Raw genomic sequence first — 16,876 nt, forward strand, 5'->3', positions numbered from 1 at the left:
GAGATCTGGAGGATCATGGTTCAAGGGTAGCTTAGGAGAGTCATTTCCAAAATAGCCAGCGAAAAGCTAGACTGGAGTTGTGGTTGTAGTAGTAAAATGCTGTCCATGCAAGCCCTGAGTTTAAACCCCAGTACTGGCAAGAAAAAAACAACACAGGATTCAACAGAAAGAGCTCCCAGTGGCCAAAACAGAAACAATCTGAACAACCATGTAAACACTGTACTGCTGGAACAAAACCCAGAGTAAAAATAAATATTCATGAGTCCATACTGACATAAATACAGTCATGTCTCAATACTGGGAGATTGCTTTCTGAGACCCTCCTCAAGGAAACCCAGATTTGTGGACGCTAACATAACATGGCACAGGCACAAAACCTCACACAACCTCTAGCTGGCTTTAAATCCCTTCTAGGGGTGGGGGCAGAGCTTCAGTGATAGAGTGCTTGCTCAGCACATGTAAGCCCTGGGTCCCATCACTCGTGCTGCCAAAATAAGATTACTTACAATACCTAATAGAATGCAAATTCTAGGCAAATAGTATATTGGATTATTTAGGGAATAATGACAAGAAAAAAAAAGTACATGTTTGATATAGGCATTTTCTTGTGAGTATTTTCAATTTGCCATTGGTTGAGTTTGTGGCATTGGAATGTGCTGATACAGAGGTCTGACGGAAGGCCCGAAGAAGTAAATAAATGGAGAATAAACACATCTCCCATGTAGAATGCTGTATGATACAGTTACTCCACATTCTTAAATGTGGGGTGGGCTCCTTTTTCTACAGGGTGTGGTATGGAAGGGAGGGAAGGAGTAACTTGGAGACATGACCACACAAGACGGGCCAGGTGATCATCAGAGCAGTAGTTTTACCTCTGTGGCATTCCTTCCAGAAAGCCACAATCCCAGGCTAAGCATGAGAGAACACACAAGTCCCAGTTGACATTCTACAAAGTAACAATACCCTTTAACACTGTCAAGGTCATCAAACACAAGGAAAGTCTTAGAAACTGTCATAGTCAAGAGGACCTTAAGGAGCCATGACTAAATAGAATGTATTATAGAGGTGATCCAAAGACAGTAAAGTGGCATTAGGTTAAAGACTACGTTGAATAAAACATGCTAATTAATAACATAAGCAGACTGCTCCATTCCTTGTGCCACATGCCCTATATTAACATAAAATGTTTAACAATTGGGAGAAACTGGCTGATTGGTAATGAGAACTCTGTGTGCTGTTTGTGATATTTTTTTCTGTCTAAAACTATACAAAAGCATTTTTGTTGTTGTTGGTCCTGGGGCTTGAACTCAGGGCCTGGGCACTATCCCTGAGCCACTTTGTGCTCAAGGCTAGTGCTCAACCCTTTAAGCCACAGCATCACTTCTGCTTTTTTCTGAGTAGTTTATTGGAGATGACTCTCATGGACTTTTCCTGCCCCTGCTGGTTTCCAACCATGATCCTCAGATCTCAGCCTCTTAAGTAGCTAGAATTACAGATGTGAGCCACTGGTGCCTGGCTGGAAAGCTTTTTTTTTTTTTGGTCAGTTGTGGGCTTGAACTCTTCAGCTTAAAGCTCAAAGCTAGCACTCTACTACTTGAGCCACAGTACTACTTCCAGTTTTCTGAGTGGTTTGTTGGAGAAAAGGGTCTCACAGATGGGCTGGGAATGCTGCTTAGTGGTAGAGTGCTTGCCTAGTACGCATGAAGCCCTGGGTTCAATTCCTCAGTACCACATACACAGAAAAAGCTGGAAGTGGTGCTGTGGCTCAAGTGGTAAAGTGCTAACCTTGAGTAAAAGAAGCTCAGGGACAGTGGCCAGGCCCTGAGTTCAAGCCCCAGGACTGACAAGAGAGAGAGAAAGAGAAAGTCTCGATGATTTTTCTGCCTGGGCTAGCTTTGAACCACGATCCTCAGATCTCAGCCTCCTGAGTAGCTACAATTATGGGCATGAGCCACTGGAGCCGGGCTAGAAAGCTTATTTTTAAACATACATTACACATAGTCATTTAATAAGAAAGCTGTTTCTTTTGGAAAGACAAGAGTAGAGACTAGTTCCCAGCAAGCTGAGTGGGAATCAAAGGCTGTGTCTTGCCCTGCTGTCTTCTTGAGCGTCATCAGGCCACCTGGTCCTTGGTCTCTGAACCTCCTGTACCAGGTGATGAAAAGCCAGAGCAAAGCTGTCATTGTGGGCAACTGAGCTGTCCAGAAACTGGTTAGACATGCTGGGGCCTGTCTGAAGAAGACTGGCTACCACCTTGGCTATGGTCAGCTATCAGAGAGATCGTCTCAGTATGGCTCACAGTGCCATACTGCACTGGGGTGACACACACTTGGTGCTGAGAATGTCCCTATGACATGAGCATGGGCAGAGCATGAGGGACCCATTAGAAAACTGAAGTGGACCTGTTCCTACCTTTGGCTGTCTCCACCCAAGTCTTGGTGGAAGATGGAGGCAGGTGTTCAGGACCTCAGTCATGTAGCCCTGGAGGAATTTTTTATGTTTATGGTGTGTATATTTGGCCCTTGTCTTGACTTCTACAACCCTTGCACTCCTTCCTTCAGAGGCCTGGAGCGGTGGGAGCATGGATTTGGGGGCAGCAGATCTGACTCAGGTAGACTTCCTCACTTTACAACAGGGAGACCTCAGGTGATTCACTCTGCTCCTGACCTGTTTCTCCAGTTGTAAAATGCAGGTCAGACACCAGCCTCGCCCACCTCTGAGACTGAGTCAAGGACTGAATGAGGAGAGGCAGTAAATGAGGTAGGCTGACTTAGGGGTTATTGTTTGGGAAGTGTGATTAGAGTGCTCCTGGTTTTTCAGGCAGCAAGGAGGGAGTGGTGGCCTAGGAGCTCATCTGAGACAGTTTAGTGTGTATCCAGGATACTTCCAGTTGCAACTATAGCTGTGCCTTGACTTATGATGGGGTCACATCCCCTTAGAAACCCATTGTAAGTTGAAAATATTGTTAATACTAAAATGCTTTTACAAGTCAGGTGTAGTAGTTCACACCTGTAATCCTAGCACTTAGTAGGGAGAGGCAGAAAGACTGAGTTCCAGGCCAGCTTTGAGTCTTCAACAAGGCCCTGCTTTTTGCAAGTGCGTTCTTGTTTGCTTGCTTACTTGTTTTCATCAGTTAATTTTAAACATACTTTCCTTGAATTTCAAGAGGGTTGTACAATTTAACATGTCCATATAAGTGTCCGGTATTACTTGATCACTCTTCTCCCCCCCCCCCCCCCCCCAATCTGTTCCCTACCCTTACTTATTCATTGTTTCCCACTTCTATAGTGAAACCCTGCTTTTTAAAATGCATTTAAATGCATTTACTACCAGTGTCCTTCCAGGGGAGGGCACAAAAGCAACATGAATTCAATAGAACCTGTACTATTATGTTTGGCCCATACAGCCAGCCTTACCCCTAGACTTTTCCGTTTTGGAGATGACACATTTCTTCTTTGCTTTAAGCCAGTTAGGCCTGTTTTCTATCAATTTCATCCAGGTCTTAAATGCTACTCTTCTTTGTCTTCATCCAAGGCAGGGCATGCCACAGAGAAGTACATGTGGGTGACTAGAATGTTTGGCCCAAGTTTTAGTGGCCAAGTGCATTTGTCATTTGATTCTAATGTTACCCAGAAAGCATCCCAACCATGAAAGAGATGGAAGAATGCTACATGAATATGGATGAGGAGATTTCATCCAGATCAGGGGTAGGCAAACTACAGCTTGTGGAAGAAATCTGGCACACCACTTGTTTTCATAAATAAAGCTTGCCTGGAACACAGCCACACTCTGGTGGTTTTGTGTAATGGCCCTATGGCAGAACTGAGTGGGAGCTACAGGAATCATGTGACTCATAAAACCTACCAGAAAAAGATGTACTGCCCCCTGGTAGATGGTGGAAGAATAAAATATTGGGAAAGTCCTTGCCTGTGTCCCCAAATCACAGCAGCACTGAGAGGCCTCCATCTTGGCCTATGTCTCACTACCTCTGGTCCTGTGCTCTTCAGGAAAGCGAGTATCACTTGAACAAAGCTTACCTCACAATGAAGTTAATGTGCCCTTACCATGTGGCTTACCCTCACTAGGAAGTAGGACCAGTGTAAATGTGCCGGGAGTAAAAGTTAGTCAAGTTTTCATAACCATTTCTCAATCTTATCTGTCTATCTGGCATCTAAAACCTCTAGCCACAATTATAGTGTATTAAAGGCCATCAAAAAAAGGCTTGAAATTTTTTATGTTGTCATGCACGGATTGGACCCAGGGCTTCACATACTCTAGGCAGGTGCTCTACCACAAGGGGTAGGCTATTCCTCTGGTCCCAGGCCATCTCCCTGTTTAATTCTTGGCAGTTACACTCCTGCCTCAAGTCTCATATACACAGATAAAGTGGGTAAAATAGGGGAAGGAACATGTAATCAGTCATCCTTATGGGGTTTTCTAAAGAACTTTATCTCTGCTAAGTTAAATCATGAGCAAGAAACATAGTAAGATTTTGAGGAAATCCTGTCATAAAACTTCCTTAAACATCTATGATAATTTTGTATGAATCTTCCTCAGAAAGGGCTTCATAAAGGATAGTGTTGCATTGTCCACAAAATGGCTTTGGCAGGATAATCCTTGGTGATTCGTTTTGTTTTATGCCTATCCTAGGGCCTGGGTGCCATCTTGAGCTTTTTTTGCTTAAGTCTAGCTCTCTGGCACTTTTGGTGCTTTTTTGGTGCTTAATTGGAGTTAAGAGTCTCACAGACTTTCCTGCCCAGGATGGCTTCAAACCACAATCCTCAGATCTCAGCCTCTTGAATAATTAGGATTCAGGTGCGAGGCACCAATGCCTTGTGATCCTTGGGTTTTTAGTCATAAGTCTACATGATGAACCCCTCAGACTTCCTCAAGGAAAAGGATGGCTGATCCCAGATCACCTGTGACCTACTCTATTCCTTTGTCTTGACCCTGGGAAGCTCTGGTGAAATAAAGCTGAGCTCTGAGTTACCTCTTCTAGGTTCCGGATCTACTTGATAGGTCTAAGAATGAATCTAAAACCTAGGCAATTGCGCGCGCACACGCGTGTGTATGTGTGTGTGTACAAGTGCGCTAGTACTGGGGCTTAAACACAGTGTCTCTTGCTCTTGCATAGCTCTTTTCACTCGAGACTGGTACTATACCACTTGGGCCACACTTCCACTTCTAGTTTCTGATTGCTAAGGTCCAGTAATGTGGGCTATCTGAAACTGCTGGTGAATGTACCACTTGTGCTGCCACAGGAGGAAGATGCTGCTGCTGTGTACTTCAAAGGCACCCATGCAAGAATGGGCTCCATAGAGCTTCAGCATCTCCAGTTCTGAGTTGGACGTCTCCAGCTGCTTGAGTTCTGCTAGGAAACAGGATAGAAGTTAACCAAGGACATCATGTCTTTACAGAGGTTGGTTCTTTTCCGGCTTGGCACAGCTATTCTCCTTTCTTCTGAAAGAGCTTTGGAAGCTTTGATATGGCTACCAGGCTGGTACTGAGACTGGCATTAACTCCACAGGTTGTGAGCCTAGAGAAGTTTCTGGAATAGGTGAACTCTGGGATGAACTTGAGCAGTCAGGGGATTAAGCATCCATCTTCCAGTAGAGGAGCCTCCAATGATGAGGGAAGCAGACTCTGGGTGAAGGCTGGTCAGGAAAAGGTTGACTGTGAAGGGCAGCACATCAAAGGAAAGTGGCAGCTTGTATTTCACTTTGGGTTTGTGTTGTGATCTCACAGTTACTGGCCAGAGTCTAACCTCTGATTCAGAAAAGATGTTCCTTCTGCCTTACCCAGGAGGCCTCCTCGCTAGTCCCAGGAGGGCCTGGCAGGACCTCAACATCTAGGACATTCAAGCTGGGCTTAAGGGGAAGGTGGGGCTCGTGTGGAAAGAGCTCTGTGGACATTTTGCATTTATTGGTGGGTCAGTTCATGTTTGTTGGGATTAGATGTTATGGTAGTATCTTCCATACACGGATCTGCTTGGTAAGTCTGAGAATGTTATCTCTAAAACCTAGCAAATTGTGTGTATGTGCATGTATAATATTGGGGCTTAAACTCAGGGCCTCTTGCTCTTGCGTAGCTTTTTTCATTCAAGACTGGTACTAGGGCTGGGAAGGTGGCTCAGTGATAGAGCACTTGCCTTGCATGCCTGAGGCCCTGGGTTCGATTCCTTAGCACCACATAAGCAAAAAGAAAAAAGCTAGAAGTGGTGCTGTGGTTCAAGTGGTAGAGCACTAGCCTTGAGCTGAAGAGCTAAGGGACAGCGCTCAGGCCGAGTTCAGGCCCCATGACCGGACTCAAAAAAAAAAAAAAAAGACTGGTACTATACCACTTGCGTCATACTTCACTTCCAACTTTTTATTGGTTAGTTGGTGATAAGTCTCTCAGTTTCATCTTCCCAGGCTGGCTTTGAATTGCAATGTTTGGGTCTCAGTCTCCTGAGTAACTAGGATTACAAGCATAAGCCACCTGCACCTAGCTTCTAGGACCTGTCTTGAATGCTGGGTTGGAAAGTCCAAGAGAAGATAAATCTCTGGAAATGGCAGTGTAAACACTGATATATCACCCTCTTTTCTCTCCCTAGCTTGACTTTACCTACCCTACTAGGCCCAGCTCCTTGTTGTAATGCAAACTCAGATGGAAGCAGTCCGTTTTGTGTCTTCGTTACACCAATTATTATTACTGTGCCCAGAGCCTTCTGCATTAGTAATGAGAAGGATAGATTTCAATTTTGCAGCCCCACTCCACCAAAAACGAAACAAAACCAACTTTCTTACCGGGCAAAAATAACCAGGAATCAAGAATTACTTTTGGGATTGGATTTAGGTTGTTTGGGTGTGGGCGTCCTCTGAGGACTCCTCTCTCCCTGTTGGAGCAGAACACCTACCTTCTTGGGTTTCCTAGGAAGAGGGTCTCTCCACAGAGGAGACACAAAGCCAGATGACTGCAAGATTCCAGTCTGTCTCCATGCCAACCTCTGCCTCTAGTCAGAACCTCTATCTCCCACCATGCAGAATGCCTACTCCGGGCTCTAGAGCACAGCCTCCACTCGTACTCAGGGAGGAGACAGACATGCTGAAATGCAGGATGTGCAGTGCAGGGAGTTTGCAAAACAACCCTTTCTACTCCTCACTGGGCACACTGCCTCCTTAACTAGAGGCAAAGGTGTGTGAGGGTGGAACTGATGTCCTGTCTCACTTGCAAAGGCCCATGCAAATTGTCTGGAAACATTTTACATGGGAGAAACATGATTCAATGGCAACCTTCAAAACTCCCTAACACTAGACATTCTGAAGGAACTGTCAGTACAGATCACAAATGACAGACATTATAGAAAATGTTATTCCTTTATTATTTCAAGGAGGTAATACATAGCCCAGAATGCCAAAGCAATAGGAAATTAGAGGCAGCAAATAGCCAGAGTTTCTGAGAAGAGCCTCATGCTGCATCTCTGAGCTCTGGTCTGCCTATAGCCCAGGGCTGCTCACAAGAAGGCCAAGACAGTGACATGAGCTGGCTGTGACTGTAGCAGCGGACAGATGACCAAACTTGGCACTCCACTGACCACCAAAGGGCTCAATGCAGGGAGCAGCAGAGGCACTAGCAGGGCCCAAGGGGAGGATAGCACTCACCCTGCCCCCACTAGTTCACAAGGCCTCTGCCTCCACAGCAGCCAGCTGTCTAGCACTTGACTATTTCTGTGAGCCTAGATTGGGCAAGCCAGAACTAAATCCTGAGTCATAATGAAGGTGAAAGACTTAGTAGTGTTAATGCTGAGAAAAAAAAGACAACACTCAGAAGATGGGTTGGGAATCTGTGGGCGAAGATGGAAACACGCCGAAGGGTCTTAAGACCTCAGAGGGTTTTACATGGTACATGATGAGAGGGGCAGGGGCTGGGCACTGGGGGCTGCTTCCTCTGCCTAGAGTTGAGCTAGAGGCCTGTTTCCACTCATAATTGGTTACCTGGATCTAAGTCAGCACACCTGAGGTAAGGCCTGTGCACCAGGCGTGGCCTTGGAGAGATGTGTGGCTCAGTTCCCCCACCCCCAGCTTCTGTCCCTTGAAAATAACTGGGATGGGAGGCAAGAGGCAGAAGTACCTCTTACTGTGGCCCTAACATGGTCTTTTCCAGGGAGCTCATTTTGGTGGGAACCAGAGCCCCACATTGGCATGGAGTTGACCAATCTTCACCCACAAGAGGGTGTCCTGTCTGGTGATTTAATGGTGGCATGTTGTTGGGAGTGGCAGCAGTGGCTATGGATCCTGTAATGTTCAGATGCCATGCGTTTCAGTGCAACCATCCAGGCTGGAGGCTGGCAGGGAGGGCTCCTTTCTCCTGGCATGCACTGCTCCCCGCCTCACTGCATGAGCTGACAGAGTTTTGGTTTGACAGATGTGAAAAGAATTTTAAAAACCACGCCACTGTGTACTCCAAACTCAGAGCCACTGGTTTTGTTTTGACAAGAAAGGACAAAGAGAACCACACATGGCTCCATGGTAGCTAAGGCTGGTGCAGCGCAGAATGCACTAGGTACCGAAACGCAGAAACTCTGTCTGACTGGGGAGCTGGGTGGCACAGGGACGCAGGTCCTCTAGTCAGTGGCAGGCTCTGCTGTCTTTTCCTCATACTCCTCAAAGCCTGGGACTGGCTTCTGTAGAAAGTATGTGGTGGCCTGTATCACCTTGTCCGGTCCAATATTGTACACAGGGTGGGTAGGCTGCTGTAAAGAGAACAGATCCAACATCATACTGTGCTCCCTGGAAATACATACATCCTTCATTTGCTGAAATGCCCTTTTTTTTTTTTGGTCAGTCCTGGGGCTTGGAACTCTGGGCCTGGGCACTATCCCTCAGCTTCTTTTGCTCAAGGTGAGTGCTCTACCACTTGAGCCACAGTGCCACTTCTGACTTTTTTGAGTAGTCTGTTGGAGGTAAGAGTCTCACAGAGTTTCCTGCCTGGGCTGGCTTCGAACCACGATCCTCAGATATCAGCCTCCTGAGTAGCAAGGATTACAGGCATGAGCCACCGGCACCCAGCTGAAATATACTTCTAAGAATGTGGTATAAGGTTCATCAAAGATACACACCAAGATACATAAGATAAGAATGGATGTGGTGGCCCACTCCTGGGCCCCAGCACTAGGGAGGTAGAAGCAACAGGATCAGGAATTCAGAGCCAGATAGGGCTACACAGTGACTTCCAGGTCAGCCTGGGCAATACAGTGAGCTCCCACTTCTCCTCCCCACTCCCCCCTGCTTTTTTGAGAGTGTATGTGTATATTCCCATACTGGGACTTGAACTAAGGGCCTGGGCACTATCTCTTAGTTTTTCTACCTCTAGTCCACATACCATGTGGGGATCTTAGACAACAGTAAATAAGATTTTTAAAAGTCAGAATGGAAGAGGCAAAACTATCCTTATTTGAAGATACCATTCTTTTCCAAATAGAATACCTAAGCTAAGAGAGTCTGTAAAGTATTACAATTATTAAGAGTTTATAAAGATTGCTGTATATAAAATTAACATATAAAAATCAACAGCCATTTCATATACTAACAACCAGTTATAAAATATAATGGGGAAATAAGATTGTACTCAGAGTAACTACAAAAACCATGAACTACTCAGATATAGATCTAACAAAAATGTACTAGCCTTCAAGAGAACAAAATTTAAGAATCACTGAAGAATATGAAAGAAAACTTAGAATGTTTATAAAAGTAAAACCTTAATAGAGGCCAGCTGTATCACATTAACCTAACATTCAGTTCAAGTCCAACAAAAATTTCAAATTCTTAAAAAAAAATTTGTAAGAATTTGATAAGCTGATCCTATAACTCATAAGGAAAGGCAGTTGTAAAGAAAACAAAAAAGAGGTACTTGCCTAATTGTGTGCAGATTGTTTAAAGTGCAGAGGTAAACAAGCCAAAGGAACCGAATGACAGTCTAGAACAGAACTTCCTCACACACAAACTGATGGGAGGCCCACCAGCATGAAAGCTTGCAAACCACAATAAATACTGCTGGTCAGAAAAAATACAGAATTATATCTTGCCATCACTATAGACAGAAATCAAATCAAACTTGAAAATTTTTGTCTTACTGCAGTGCTTTGTTAACTATGGCACTTAACGTGACTTGTGATGTATTTTGTTTGTCAGCTTCTCTCAAAACATGGTAGGGATAAATTCCTTCTATAAAGCCTTGATACCCAAACTGGAAAAAGACCACAATAACAGCAGCAATAAAAATCACAGACAAATTCCTTAATGAATACTTGCAAAGTGAATTCAACAACACATCATGATTAAGTTGGTACGTTCTAGCAATGCTAGGATGGTTCAACCTATTCAAATCAATGTAACAAAGTACATAAACCAAATAAAGTACCAAACCCACAAAATCACTTCTAGAGATACAGAGAAAATTCAACATCTTTTCTTGGTTAAAAACTCTGAAGAAGGGGCTGGGAAGGTGGCTCGGTGGTAGAGCACTTGCCTTGCATGCCTGAGGCCCTGGGTTCGATTCCTCAGCACCACATAAGCAAAAAGATAAAAGCCGGAAGTGGCGCTGTGGCTCAAGTGGTAGCGCGCTAGCCTTGAGCTGAAGAGCTGAGGGACAGCGCCCAGGCCCAGAGTTCAGGCCCCACGACCGCACCCAAAAAAAAAAAACAAAACTCTGAAGAAATTAGGAATAGAAGGAATGGACCACAACATAATAAAGATTATATATGACAAACCTATTGCCAATATCATGCTACATGGAGGAAAACAAATCATTCCCACTGAAGTCAGGAATGAGACACAGGTATAGTCTCTATACTCTCTGCATTCTCCCAACTGCTATTCAGTGTAGTACTAGAACTCCTAGCAGAGCAGTACAACAGGAAAGACAATAAAAGACTTAAAAAGGGAAGAAATAAATTGAATTATCCCTATTTGCAAATTATGGAGCTCTGTATTTAAAAGATACTAAAGATTCTAACAAAAAACTCCTGGCTCTGCTAAACACTTTTTTTTTATATCGCAGGATAAAAATTAGCATAGAGAAATTGGTAGCTTTTCTATATGCCAATACTGAACAATCTAAGAAAGAAATTCAAAGACAATTATTTTTTTTTAAGCCTAGGAATAAACTAAGAAGGTAAAAGATATTTACAATGAAAACTATAAAAGATCCAGAAGAGGACTGGGAAGGTGGCTCAGTGGTAGAGTGCTTGCCTCGCATGCATGAGGCCCTTGGGTTCCATTCCTCAGCACCACATAAGCAGAAAAAAGCCAGAAGTGGTGCTGTAGCTCAAGTGATAGTGTGCTTGCCTTGAGCTGAAGAACTGAGGGACAGCGCCAGGCCCACGATTGACAGAAAAATAAATAAATAAATAATAAAAGATCCAGAAGATAGATTTTTTTAAAAAATGATTTCAGGCCGTCTACTATGGCTGGGCAGTAGTGGCTCACACCTGTAATCCTAGTTATTTGGGAAGCTGAGATCTGAAGATTGATGTTTGTAGCTGGCCTGGGCAGAAAAGTCCCGTTAACCACCAAAAAGTCCAGTTAACCACCAAAAAGCTGGAAGTGAACGTGTGGCTCAAGTGGTACAGTACTAGCCTTGAGCAGAAAATACAAGTAAGTACGTTAGATCATAAGGCCTTGAGTTCAAGTCTTAGTAACTGCACACACAAAAAAGGAACAATTACTTAAGTAACACTCCCCACTGCCCCCCCCCCCAAAAAAAACCCCAAACTATAGAAAAGATAAACTGCGTACTACTTTAAAGTGAAAATCCATTCAGGACTAGCACTAGGGCTCAAATGGTTGGGTACCTGCCTAGAAAACTTGAAGGCCTGAGTTCAAATCCTAATACCCTGCCCCTGTCCAAACACTAAAAATAAAGCAAAAAGGAAAAGTCACAAATTGAAAGATACTTACTATATACCTATAAGTGAGAAAGGGTTAGTATCATGACTACACAAAGAAGTCCTACAAATATGCAAGACAAAGGAAAACATCTGAAATTACAAATCAGTGAGCTAAGGAGCTAAGGATAAGAATTCTGGCAACAAGAAAAAAAATCTGCCTATGGAATGCCTTGTCTTACTGCTGCTGTGAGTATAAAATAGCACAAACCATGCTGAAGAACGTTTGGTAGCTATCTAGTAAAGCATTTGACTGCATGTTCTGGGATACGCCTGTAATCCCATCACCTAAGAGGTTGAGGCAGGAAAAGATCACAGTTGGAGGCTAGCCTGAGTAACAAGTTCCAGACCAGAATGATGCACATAGCAAGACCTTGTCTCCAGAGATCAAAGGCCAGGGCTATAGCTCAGTAGTCTAGGAAGCAAAAGGTCTTAGGTTTGATCCCAAGTATAAAGCTTAAAATATGTAAAATTAACACACTAATATTTTTATAGTAGAAACAGATATATTAAGAGGACAAAAAATACCCAGCCATGATAGAAGTCAAATTCAGGACAAGTTAGCTCTAGGCAATGAGAAGAAACAAAAGAAGAGGGTTGCATTGAAGGAAACAGGAAAAAATCTAAGATGTAGAATGGCTATAAAGCTGTTATTCTCATTTTTCTCTGAGGTTGAGCATCTGTTCACTGATCTACTCGCCATTTGTGTTTCTTTTGTTTGAAAAGCAACAAAACAAGGAAGATTAAGAAGACAGATAATGGCCAGGCACCAGTGGCTCATGCCTGTAATCCTAGCTACTCAGGAGGCTGAGATCTGAGGATTGCGGTTCAAAGCCAGCCCAGGCAGAAAAGTCCGTGAGACTCTTAACTCCAAGCAACCACCAGAAAACCAGAAATGGTGCTGTGGCTAAAGTGGTAGAGTGCTTGCCTTGAGCTGAAGAGCTCAGGACAGCGCCCAGGTCCAGAGTTCAAGCCCCACGACCAACAAAAGAAAAAAGAAGACAGATAAGAAAATAGGCTAAGTATTCACAATTGTGGAAACAGGACACTGTAATACTTCATAACACTAAATTGTGTTCACTAAAATCTGTGTGGGTCATGTTACTTGACCTCTGTGGACATCTCAGATGAATCCATGTCCTGGGCTCATATTTGGGTTCAGAGTATCTCTAACGAGACATTAAGCTGATACACCCAGGATAGATGTAGTCAGCATACAGTGAGTATGCCCTGCATATGCTGTACTTTCCTCAGAGAGGAACTAAGGGGTAAGTGCTGGTCTGGATCCCTGACTCTGGAATAAACATACAAAACCTCTATCTATCCCAGATCAGACTGCACTATTAATAACCTGAGTGCCTACAGTTGCATTTCCTAAAGGTTGTATCCTCACTAATGGGCAGCAAAGAGTAAGGGAGTGTCCACTAAGAGCTTTGTAGCCTGTTCACAGAGGGAGCACATGCCAGTGCTGCAGGCTTAAGTTCTCTGCTCAGAGAAACACCGTGGAGAAGAGGTGTTGAGTCCCCATTGCACCTTACCAGAGCATTTTCTGGCATGCCCAGGACCACATCGTGCAACATGGCTCCGCTGCCAAAGTGCTGGGCAATGGATAGGCCACTGAGGCAGTAGCAGGTGTGGTAGAAGTCACGTGACCTGTAAGGACAAGCAGTTCTGAGCATGTGCTCCTCTGCTCCCACCAATCCCTCCAGTGAATCCAACCACATGGATCCAGGTGCCAGTGATATGCTTTGCCTGCCTTGCCCTTAGGCTACACATGGCTACAGGTGTGGCTTTTCCTAGCATTGTTTTGAAAAGCCCTATCTTCCCACCCCGCCCAACAGTGAGGCTATAATTTTAGCCTTTGTCCTATTCTACTTAAATCAGTTTGTCTCAACAGAACAAAACAAACAACAGAGGAGGAAAGCTACTAAGCCCGCCATCCTGTCCCCTCTCAGGAGAAGGTCATGTGAGCAGGGAGACCAGATAAGCTGGGGTCCTACTGATTAGAGTGTCTTCCCCATGTGACACTAGCACCAAGCAGGCAGATTTAAAGGGATGCCCAGCCTTCAATGGCCTGGTTCTGAGCTGAGCTGTAGAATACTGCCTTTCCTGCTTGCCATCCCCTGCTCCCTCCCTCCCTCCTTCCATCCTGACAAGACACTCACTTGCCAGGCTTGTCCAGAAGGCCGCCGGCAGGGCACTGGCAGCACATGAGGATGTACTCCTGCAGGGCCTGCTGATGGAACATCCAGTGGCTCATGCTGAGGGCTGGGTCACCTGAAAGACAAAGGGTCCAGGCAGGAGTTAGCCATGACTTGTATTTTATGAGCCAGTAAGAACAGTCAGGCTTTCATTTCCCTCCTCTTCCATTCTTTCTTGGTATACTTGCTATCTTCACATATCCCTTCTGCTGAGCCTTGTCCTGTGTCAAAGAGCAGCCATACAAAGCATTCACTTCCTACCTTGTTAGCTTACTGAGTACTTACCTTACTACTCCTCCTGAAATGACCAATTTGTTTGCCTTTTTTTTTAAATTTGCCTTTTTTTTTTTTTTTGATAGAGTCTCATTATGAGCCAGGCTGGCCTCAAACTAAGTCTCCTGTGTGATGGAATTACAGGTATGTACTACCATGCCTGGAAGCCATCATTCTGTATTCTGGCACCTTTCTGAACCTTGTGCAAAACTCTAAACAGATAAAGGAATTCTCAGCAGGCAGTAATAAACTGTTTATTCTCCTACTTTCTAAATCAGAATGAAAGCTATCTCCAAAAGGGAATTCATCAAATGATTTCTGGACTCAATTTTTTTTTTTTTCCTAGCTGAAGGAGTGGCTCAAGTGATAAAGCCATCTACACAAGGACCTGAGTTCAATCCCCAGTAGAGGGGAGGGGGTGGTAAGAAGGAACATTTATTTAATGTTTTTTTTTTATGAGGACTTTGAAAATATTCTAAAGTTAATTGTGATGATGGATGTATAATTCAATGAATAAACTAAACCCTGAATCTTATGTCTTAACACTTCAGAAAAGCTACATTAAACTTTCTATATAAAATATGCCTTTATGTCATACCCTAAAACAAATGATTATTTCTGGAAGTTAAATAATAACCTATGGGTAAAATCAGAATCTGGAAAGAAAGTGCTATAAACTATCAAAAGATTATAGAGTGCTTCAATTACTTCCTGTATTACTGAGGTTTAAATCTCGAAGTTCATAAACTCCACAAGGAGCTTCCTGAATTTGGACACAATCACACATAATCGAAGCAAGATAAAGGGAGAAATGATAGCAGGATGATTACTTTGCATGGAAATCAGCTTTTTAAATCCCTTTACCTCTCTGCCTTCAACTACAGATCCCCATTATCATTTTGCATTTCAAAGGTTCCTTTCATCTACCCAATTTCTAAACCATAACTGACAGGTACAGCCACATGGAGCCCAATTTCACAGATGTACAAGAAACAACCAAGGAATATCCCAAAGAAACTCAGAGGCTTTCTTAATGCTCCAGAAAGCAAAGTAAGACTGACTTAATCATCGGAGATTTTAAGTGACTACTGGTAATTCATTGTTCTATTCAAATATTGTCTTCCACTGGTGGAAGGCAGTTGATGGTATGGAGCTACTAATAGTCACTTGCTGAGTAAGGAAATAGCCTACATCTCTATTCTGCACTCTGTTGGGTCTTTTTCTAGAAAAAGACTGTGTGTGTGTGTGTGTGTGTGTGTGTGTGTGTGTGTGTGTGTGTGTGACAGAGAGAGAGAGAGAGAACAAGCGGGAGAGAGGGAGAAAGGGAGAAAAAAAAGACAGATTGGGAATGGCCTTAAGCGTGCTAAACATGTGTTTTATCACTGAGCCAAATTCCCAACCTGTGTTGTTTTCCTTTTCCTTTTTTCTCTATGCTAGTAGAGGGGCATGAACTCAGGGCCTCGTGCCATGGTTGGCTTTCTTGTTCACAATTGGCATTCTACCACTTGAGTCACACCTTCTAGTACAGCATTTTGCTGGTTAATTGAAAATGGACTCTCAACAATTTTTTTTTTTTTTTGCTCAGGCTAGCTTCAAACTTTAATTCTTTAGATCTCAGCCTCTTGAGTAGCCAAGATTGAGTAGCCACCAGTGCCCAGCATATTTTATTTTTCTTTATACAAGAAACATTTCAATTGTAGAGAAAAACAGAAAATGCAAACTAAAAGAAAATGACTATCTGTAATTTCATATCCTAGAGTCTATTCTTTTTTCCCCCATCCTAAAGATGGAACTTAAGGATTTGCATGTGCTAGGCAGGCACTGTACCACAACACTACATTCTCAGCTTTTTCTATTAATTTGTAGAGCCAACTCTCACTAAAAATGAGATTACTCTGTTTTGAAACTACTGTGGTCATAGTATAGGGTAAGATGTGTCTATAATGCATCTCCTTTCCATTCCAAGGTTGGTATTTTACCTGCCACTCAGAACACATCCTCTGCTAGACTCCAGTCTGTTCCAAGTCCAAGAAACTTATTGCTTATTTTCTTTTCCTTTTTAGAAAAGCTTTTGTGATGGTGCTGGGGCTTCAACTCAGGGTCTCCTGCTCTCACTTGGCTTTTCCATTAAAGTCTGGTACTCAACTATTTGAACCACACTTCTTTTTCTGGCTTTTTGGTGGTTTATTGGAAATAAGGGTCTTCTGACAATCCTATTAGTGGTCTAGCCAGAAAGTGTGCAGACTCCAGAGACAGACAGGTTTGTATCTTAAAGCTCTGAGCCTAATCCCTGTAGCCCTGAGCTGGGGACACAGCCCAGCAACTCTGTTTATCTTACAGTATCAAAAGTGGCCACAACTCAACAGCTCTAATTAAATTAAGCAGCTAAAGAATAAGGTGTGGAAAATACAAACAAGAAGGAGGAAAAGGACAGGATGAGAAGGGCAAAAGAAAAGAATCTTACTTTTTACACTTG

The 16,876-nt window shown here is 43.5% G+C and overlaps 1 protein-coding gene across 1 annotated transcript in view; it reads right to left on the reverse strand.

Annotated features, from left to right (window-relative positions):
• Positions 1-7,686: 7,686 nt before the first annotated feature.
• The window catches only part of Fntb (farnesyltransferase, CAAX box, beta), a 56,120-nt gene continuing 46,930 nt past the window's right edge, over positions 7,687-16,876 (reverse strand). Inside the window, exons 10-12 of the mRNA XM_042691796.1 lie at positions 14,092-14,203; positions 13,465-13,579; positions 7,687-8,731 (exon numbers count right to left, since the gene is read on the reverse strand). Coding sequence (XP_042547730.1) covers positions 8,603-8,731; positions 13,465-13,579; positions 14,092-14,203 — 356 coding nt within the window. The 3' untranslated portion in view covers positions 7,687-8,602. The remainder of the gene's footprint in view (positions 8,732-13,464; positions 13,580-14,091; positions 14,204-16,876) is intronic.

This window comes from Dipodomys spectabilis, unplaced genomic scaffold (genome assembly GCF_019054845.1).
Source record: "Dipodomys spectabilis isolate Male_0828 unplaced genomic scaffold, ASM1905484v1 ptg000146l, whole genome shotgun sequence".
Taxonomy (NCBI): Eukaryota; Metazoa; Chordata; class Mammalia; order Rodentia; family Heteromyidae; genus Dipodomys; species Dipodomys spectabilis.